Below are 8,652 nucleotides of genomic sequence, written 5' to 3'. Positions count from 1 at the left end.
ATGTTCCTGGTTAGTTCTGAACCATAATGTGTGGTATTGAACAACTCGTGGGAAAGTGCCAGTATCCTCTTAGTAACATGGGGCTTGGCCGCGCTGAGTGCTTTGCAGAGTTAGGTCTTCTAGGATTCAGTTTTGGTCAGAGAAGGAGCAAGTTGTGGCATGAGGTGCAGGGGGAGAGAAACCTGGAGCAGACAGGTCGTCTTCCCTGGGACCTCTGCTCTTGCCATTCTTTGTGCTGGAGGAGTGTTTGAGGGCTCGTGGGAGGTGAATCCCTGAGCTTGGGAGGAGCCACTGAAGCCAGAACTGGTGAAATGGAAAGCCTGTGTGGCGCAGACCTGCCAGTTCTCACATTCTTGGCTGATAAAGAATTGTGCTTGTCTCCATGAACGTGCTGGAGGAACGATGCCTGTGTAGCTTTTGACAAGGATGAGTTGCTGGTGTATTGGGGCTCCCTCACTGCCATCCTATTATCTCCTCTCCCTCATCTGCCTTGTCCCGCTGATCTGGGCAGGAACCCTCCCTTTTGGTTTGGTTTGCACCCTACCTTGCAATCACAAAGTGGTGGTTTTAGGCACTAGGACAATGCAAAAATAGCACTGGTTGTAGTAATAGCCATGATGGGGTTTTGTCCCCCTGGTGAAGAAGCTTCCAGTTTTCCCAAACAGCACATGCCAAACTTGCTCTGAGCTGGTTTTGCTTGGGCACACCTTGTAATGTGTGCAAATGGACTTTATGTGCACAGTTCGGTGTTGCAATGGCAGGTGAAGAGACAAGGTTTGGGTAGGAGTTTGACAAGCTGAATTCAGAGAAAAAGGGCTAAATCACTGAGGGCCCCTTGATGTGCACTGAGCCTCACGGGAGGTATCCCTAATGCAGGCAACTTGCATCTCCAAAAGCCAGAGTTATTTCACACAAGTTGTTACGATGCAGTTTTGCACGTGTGCATTTTTACAGAAGCAATTCAGCAATTTTCTGTATATGCTGCCATTGGTTTTGAATTCCACTTCCATACATGCAGTGGAAGAGATTTCCTGAAACTGCAATTTTGATTGAAAACATGCTTCCCCTAAAAATGAAGTTTATGGAATTCCTGGCATATTTTCCATTTGGCAATTTGCATTAATTCGTAAAGGTAAATACACTTAGCATTTCAGTGAAAAAATATCTTTGATGACTCCTGCAGGCAAAATGAGTGGAATGTGATATGGATGGAAAATACTCTTATCTGCAGGAAGCAACTATTGCCCCATGGATAAAATCAGTAACGCTGATTATCGTGTTGTTTCAGGAGGACAAAAAATGTTTCATATGTGACTCGAAGGATCCCTTCCACGATACTCTCAATCCCGACAGTCACCTCATTGAAAATGTCGTCACCACGTTCGCTCCAAATCGCCTGAAGCTCTGGTGGCAGTCGGAAAATGGTATGCGGCTTGTCCAGAGCAATTTCCGGGGCTGGCAGCTGTTTTCCCTCCTTTTGTTTAAGGGTACCTGTGGGTTTGCTGTTATCGCTGGCCCGCTCATTACTGCCCTGTGAAGGATCATGCTGCGTGAGGAGATGAGTAAAACTGGCTGCTTTTGTGTGCCCTGGAGCGGTCCTTAATCTGTAACAAAACCCCCCGAGTCCTCCAGAAGTGTTGGAAACAGCCGTCCAAGCACTCTGCAAGAATCCTTTCCTAAAGAGAAGAGTTTTCCACACTGGCCTCAGATCTCCCTCATATTTGGGCAGCAGGAGCGGAGCAGCCTTCCAGGAGTAAATATCCCAGGGCTGCGCTGCCAAGGCAGCACAACAGGGCTTCCCCGCGCCACTGGGCTGGAGGCTGTAGAAGGAGGAGGTTTGGGCACAGAGCTGGGGGCTGCTGCCGTGCCTGCAGACCTCCCATTTCCTTTTCCTACCCCAGGAGAGTAAAGCCAGGGATATTTCTTACCGTACAAGCTGTCTTCTCCCTCCTGAGCTCCCTGAATTTCTGTACTATATGCCAAACAATAAAGTGAACTGCAGAAACAAGCCAGCTAGTTAAAAATTGCATATTAGTTTGGTGGGGTTTTTGTTTTTTGTTTTAATCCTTCCTCTGCCTGTTTTACTTTTCTGGTTATGCTTTTGGCATGCCTTCATACATAAAACAAGGCAGCAAGGGTTTTTCAAACAGCAGTCCTACCCTGAAGCCTTAGAGCCAGCTGGACAGGATGGGATTTTTGCAAATGCATTGGCAGTAACAGCCTTACTGTATATGAAAAAAAAAAAAAGGTAATATTTTTAACAGTTTTGCTGCCTGTTAAAGAAAGGTTTTCACTAAATCCTTTTTAACCATTTAGATCAGCCTAGCAAGCTGCTTGCCTCCAGCAGCTTTCTTCCAGCATTCCAGATAATTCATGTTTTTTGCAACAGGCTTGGCAGCATTCACACAGAAAAGTTCTTAGCTCATAAGGTCATGAAAATGTCCTTCAACAATAAAAAACAAATGATTCTTTCTGTGCAATTAATGTTTTCATCTATTCAGGCATACAGTGTAAGGGACCATTGCTGCATGCTTCACAGAAGGTTACAGCTGGTCAAAAATTTAAGTGCCTTTTTGTTTTATTATTTTCATTTCTTACCCTTTCTCCTCTCTGTAAATCTTGATTTTATTTTTTTTTCTAACTACAGTATAATTAGTATCCAGGTGTTTCGAGAGCTCTTTTCACAAGGCAAAATAATATTGGTAGCTGTTTTTCTTCCTTTCTGTGTAGAGTCCTTGACCGCAGGTAGATGTACAGCAGAGTTTGGAAAACCTTTTGCCTCTCACCATTTTCTTAACCCTCAGGATCACAAAGCAGGGTTGTGATAGTTGCTTTAGGAGTGTCTCAAAACTAGGTTGTAAAGGAGCTGTTCTTGTGGCCAGGAGAGTCCAGAGTGAGAGAAAAATGGTAGGAAATGGCCCCCAGCAGACATCAGTGAGACTGGGAGGGCTGCAGAAGCTCCTGGTGCTGCCAGAGAGGCTGTGGTGTGGGAGGACAGCCTGGGGCCACCACACAGGTCTGGGCACAGCATCCCTAGCTGTACTGGGGGCTTTGGTGCCAGGACTCAGCCCATGGTGGTTCTGTCCTTGCCCAAAATCCAGTGATGCCAGCCACGGTTCTCAGTCTGAAATCACCGCACTGCAGGCTCATGCTCTGGGTGCGGTGTGTTTGGTGCTGATCATGCACAGGAATTCCATGTGTGATACTCTTCAGCAGGTCCTTGGTGTTTCCCCCTGTACCCCAGGAATGCACTAAGCCATCATATTCCTTTTTCACAACAGAGCCAAGTGGTAAAGAAAATAGTCTGTGAGCCAGCAGAGTGAAGAGCTTTGGCAGAATTTAGATGCAGAGACTGGCAGGTGTCCTTGCTTGCTGAACACCTTTTCTCTGCCCCTGCAGGTTTGGAAAACGTGACTATCCAGCTGAACCTGGAGGCTGAGTTTCATTTCACTCATCTCATTATGACCTTCAAGGTAAGGAAGCCACAGCCTTACCCCAAACCCTAAAACATGAGGAAACGAGAGGTCTCGTAGTCCTTCAGGTCTGTCTGAAATTTGGGATTTGGGCTTTGTCTGAGCTGTTTGGCCTGAATTTTTTGGAGCTGCCAACCATTAACCAGTGCTGAAGTCATGCAGAAAGGCTGAGTTGTGACGTGTGTTTGAACTCCAGTGAGGCTGAAGAAGGAGTCATACTGAAGCTGGGTTTTGTGTTGGTGTGTCTCTCTGGTGGTTGTGTTCTAGAAGATTGTTAGCTAAATCGTATAGTAGCAAGGGTTTTTTTCCTGAAAAAAGTTGGCCATGGTATCAGTTTTCATTTGGCAAATGGAAAGGTCTTCAGGAAGAAGGAACATCTGTACACAAAGTGTCTTTGTTTTTTTACAAACAGATGTCTTGGAATGGTAGGTTATGTCCTGTACATCCTAAATGCTCTTCCCATGTGGACAAATTAATCTCTTCGTTTTTACGCATCAGCTTTCTAGGACAGCTGGTTCCTCTTCCTGTGGTGTTGACTAGGGTTTCTCCCCCTGCCTTAAGGTGGTGGCTGAGGTGGAAGCTGGTCCTTTCTGCTGGAGTCAGCAGTGAGGGACCCCCAAAAGACCCCTGACCTGATGTGGGTGCTGCAGCCATTGTACCGCGGTGCTGCAGCTTGGTCTGCTGTCAGGAGGAAGACTGCAGGGGAAAGACAGTTTTAATGATACTTTGTGGACTTTGTGTGGTAGACACTTGAGCTGCCTTACTTCTGGGTTGCTAAATATTTTTGTTGGGTGAGGTACTGGTTTCTAAGTTGGGTGATATTTTCAGCCAGGAAGCAGAGAGAAAATTTCTTCCCAGCTGTGACTGAAATGTTTTTGTGCTTGGCTCTGGGACGTCCTCCTCTGAATACATAAAACTAAGGAAGAGACTGTGGGCATTTCTTGGTAGGTACAAGCCAGAGTTAAATTAATATCTGAATATTTGGAAGGCAGCACATAAATTAAAACATGATACTTTTTAGGTCAGAGGGATAAAAATATTTTCAAAATCTCATTAGTTAGTTGTTCTAGAGTTGAATACATGTAGGTAAGAAGGACACTGGTTTGTGTGAAGCAAATGCAGCCTGACAGAGTGTGGGCAAGGCCAGCTGGAGGAGGGTCACTGGGGACTGGGGGAGTCAAGTGCAGCATGAGTGGATGAAGCTGAACCTCTCAATCTCCTTAAAGAAGGTTTTATTAAGGCAGCACAGAGGACAGCTGGCACTGAGTGTCAGAGATGCTGCAGAAGGTCATGTGATCAGACAAAGAGGTAGGAGATGCTGGGGCTTCTCTGAGCATCAGAGGTACCTGCTCAGCAGTTAACTTCTGGGCATCAGAGCTGGGTGGGAAGCACTGACAGTGGCCTCCTGGTCCCTACAGCAGGAGAGGAGGCCCATTAGGTCCTTTGTAAAAGACCAGGTGAAGAGATACAGCAAGGAAGGTGGTGCTGCTTTCCACAAGCAGTGAGAAAAAATCCTTCTGTCTCTGTAAAGCCCTGCTTTAACCTCCACTTTTCAGAAAGGGTTTGGAATCCAAAAAACTTACAAGTTTTCTTACTTACTGTAAGTGTGTTTAGGCACTTGGCCAATGAGTGCCATCTTTTGGAGACAGGTAGTCTATGGTTTGATGTGTGTTGTTACTTCATGTATCTGCCTCTGAGAAGAAAGCTGAATATCATCAGAAAAATATTTCCGATATTTCCACATATTGGAAATAGTCGGTGCGGGGAGAGAGATTATTATCCAGATAAGTGGACTGCTTACACTAACAAGGCTCAATGTAAATGCAAGTAATAATTAACCAAATAAAATCTCTTGTTTTTCTGTTAGACATTCCGTCCTGCTGCAATGTTGATTGAAAGATCGTCTGACTTTGGACAGACTTGGCAAGTTTACAGGTATTTTGCCTATGACTGTGAGAGCTCATTTCCTGGGATTTCAACTGGACCCATGAAGAAAGTGGATGATATAATTTGTGATTCCCGATACTCTGACATTGAACCTTCAACAGAGGGAGAGGTCAGAGGCATTTTCTTCCAGTATGTTTATTGTGTAGACTTTTTGCTTACAAATTCAGATTGAAGTTGAATCTTTTCATTGTTTGATTTTTACCCCAGGTAATATATCGTGTTCTAGATCCTGCTTTTCGAATTGAAGATCCATACAGTCCAAGGATTCAGAGTATGTATGCAGTTCCTTTCAGGCTGATTTGAAAGCATTTCAGTACTTACTTGCTTACAAAAACTGGTAAGCAACAAACAAAGTCATGCATTAGCCCCAATACCAGTTTTGAAGTCATATGAATACCTTTGTGTATGGCTCCTTTTCCTGGCTCAGACAGTGATGTGCTGGGCAGTAAGAATCAGTGTTGTGAACTCAAGGGATTGCTCTTCCCTGCTTCATTGGAGTTGGTCCTTTTCTTAACTGATCAGGAATTTATTTTCATTGAAGAACCCCTCTCCCCAAAATACATGCAGTTGCCAAGAGAAACCTTGGAATGTGATCCTGTGACTGTAAGTATTCAGAAAGCAAATAAACAGCGCTACAAAGGTACTTACTTCATTGTGTGTTTCTAGCTAAAATCAATGGGGTCGTGGTTTGTTTTTCAGAGCGAAGTCATGGCTTTGGAACAGTTGGCCATGGTAGCACTGCATGGCTGGGCCACACAGATGTGGTTATAAACCACAGCTTGCTGTAATGTTCCTGTATGGTCATGGCAATCCGTGAATGCAGAGGTGGAGAGATCTGTTGCTCAGTGTGGCTTAAAGAGAAACCTTGTGGGGCATTTGGCCTGAGGGAACTGCAGTGCTTGGCCTTAAGCTGACCTCTGATTTAATATGCATTCTCAGGTTTGGTTCATGGCCCTCAGTGTAAAGCTACCTGGAGCAAAAGGAAATATGTGAAGTAGAGGAGTGTCTGCCGGTTGCTATGAGTTTAATGTTGGTTTTTTTACTCAACATTTTAAAGGAGAAACTGCTTTCATGGGCTTGAAGTGCTTTTTCAAGCCTAGTTCAAGGCTATAAGAAATTACACAGGATTCAAAGTAAACATGTAGATGGTATTAATTACTGCAATATTGTATTCCCAGGGGTTATCCTTCAAGAACTTCTTTGTATTTGGTCCGTGATGGGGTGTTGCTTCTTTCCACAAAATGTAACTAATTATATTTGCTAGGAAAGTTGGGCGTATACAAAAGAAGAATTATTTGTCTTTGTTTCCAACTAAGACTTTTTCCAAAAGTCTCGTAACTCTTAAAGCTCATGGTCCACTTGGCAGCAGTTTCTTAATGTCAAGTCCTTGCCCATCTCATATTTTAAAACCCCAAAGAACCAGTGTCTTTTAGGTGGTGCTTTATGCTTGCCTTTAACATTTGTGTGTGTGCCTGTGCATGTCTCTAATAAAATAGACCAGTATTTTTAATTATGCATAAACTTACTTACACAGTTATCAACCTGTAGTAAAATAATGTAGTTTCTTTTTTTTTTAATTTGGGGAGTATGAAGTGATATGTAGGTGCTGAAATTAAATCTGATCTAATTTGCCCATAGGAAGCATGCTTAGGAAGTCACTCCTGGCTTTCTCCCATTCAGTATAGTATCTGGTAAATGATTCCAAAATGGGCTCGCTGGTTAGGGTTTTTTTGTGCATGTCCCCTGCAGACCTGTTAAAGATCACAAATCTGAGAGTGAAATTCGTCAAGCTGCACACGCTGGGAGATAACCTCTTGGACTCCAGGATGGAGATCCGAGAGAAGTACTACTATGCCATCTATGACATGGTGGTTCGCGGGAACTGTTTCTGCTACGGACACGCCAGTGAGTGTGCGCCAGTGGAGGGCTTCGATGAGGAAGTGGAAGGAATGGTAAATAGTCACACTTCTCTGCATAAAACTCTTCTTGTCTGTGCCTCTTTTAAGTGATTTGTACACAAATGTAAATATGACACTCTGTCCCTCACCTCTGCATGCTTGATTTTCAGACAACAAAACTGTTTCAATTATTACTCCTCAGCCAACACATCTGTCATTGTTGGTGTTAATCAAACACAGATCTCAGATTAGGTGATAATTGTTTTAACATTCCTTTTCTAATTATGTTAAAGAGCTGATGAAATGAAAAGGTAGGAATGAAGAAAGGGAGTGTAACCTTATTAGGTCAGAGATCAGTGTATGCATTGACTTGGTTACCTTAAAGCTGAAGTGAATAGAGGCATCAAAGGCTGAAACACCTATGAATCAAACGTAATCTATGTTTGTATCGGTTGTTACCAGCTGAGAAGTGGAGGTTGTAGCCCTAATAAGCACAGGCCTTGAAGGAAAACCCTGATTGCCTCGATGGGGTGCTGCTGCACAAGTGCCACATCCCTTCTGGGGTCTGCTTTTCTCCATGATTTTTGCCTGACAAGCAGTAATAGTACCCTGTTAATGGGTGAGTTATTAACTAGTTGGAGATGTGGAAGCATGTGGGAAGGTTGTGTGGGTTGTCCAGGGCTGCTCCACTGCTCTGTGTTTGGATCAGCGTCTCCACCCAAGCTTTGCCTTTAACATCATGGCTGCAGTGCTGGTAGTGCCAGTCTGTTGCAGCAGCTGTCACACAACCACTGTTGGTCGTCTTCGTGCTTTGTTCTGTACACACTGAAGGCAAAGCCTGGGCTGATGTTGATAAACCCCATCTTTGCTTTGAGAACCAAGGCAGGGCTGGAAAGAGGGCACTGGGCTAGTGACCTATAAATAGATGCATGTTAATAGCTAATTAACAGCTAGTAAACAGCTAACTTTTAGTTCCAGTAGGCTTTTGTGATTATTGAGGTGTTTATTTCTGAAAGCATTTATTCAGGCACTAGTTTCAGTAAGGAAAGAAGGACAAATCTGTATGAGGACACCTGGGCAGGTGATGAACATTCCTATGGCCCTTTATGCCTTTCTAAATGCAGTTACATGGATTAAAGTCTCCAAAAGTATATGTCCATTATGTGCTCGCTTTATTTTGCATTAACTGTAGAATGGTTTGGGATTTTTCTTTTTCTTTTATAACAAACTCTTTATTCTTTCTTTTTTTCCTTTTTTTTTTTTCGATTACAGGTTCATGGTCACTGCATGTGCAGACATAATACCAAAGGATTGAATTGTGAGCAGTGTTTGGA

At 43.8% G+C, this 8,652-nt stretch overlaps 1 protein-coding gene across 1 annotated transcript in view; it reads left to right on the top strand.

Moving 5' to 3' along the window:
* Nucleotides 1–1,189: 1,189 nt before the first annotated feature.
* The window catches only part of LAMB1 (laminin subunit beta 1), a 39,698-nt gene continuing 32,235 nt past the window's right edge, over nucleotides 1,190–8,652 (top strand). The window contains 7 exon segments of the mRNA XM_008642572.2: nucleotides 1,190–1,424; nucleotides 3,400–3,473; nucleotides 5,341–5,529; nucleotides 5,628–5,691; nucleotides 7,170–7,372; nucleotides 8,591–8,649; nucleotides 8,651–8,652. The exon segment at nucleotides 8,651–8,652 is cut by the window's right edge and continues 57 nt beyond it. Of these exon segments, the coding sequence (XP_008640794.1) occupies nucleotides 1,205–1,424; nucleotides 3,400–3,473; nucleotides 5,341–5,529; nucleotides 5,628–5,691; nucleotides 7,170–7,372; nucleotides 8,591–8,649; nucleotides 8,651–8,652 (811 nt within the window). The 5' untranslated portion in view covers nucleotides 1,190–1,204.

Source organism: Corvus brachyrhynchos, unplaced genomic scaffold, assembly GCF_000691975.1.
Source record: "Corvus brachyrhynchos isolate BGI_N302 unplaced genomic scaffold, ASM69197v1 scaffold239, whole genome shotgun sequence".
Lineage (NCBI taxonomy): Eukaryota > Metazoa > Chordata > Aves > Passeriformes > Corvidae > Corvus > Corvus brachyrhynchos.
This window is presented reverse-complemented; position numbering and strand designations above follow the sequence as displayed.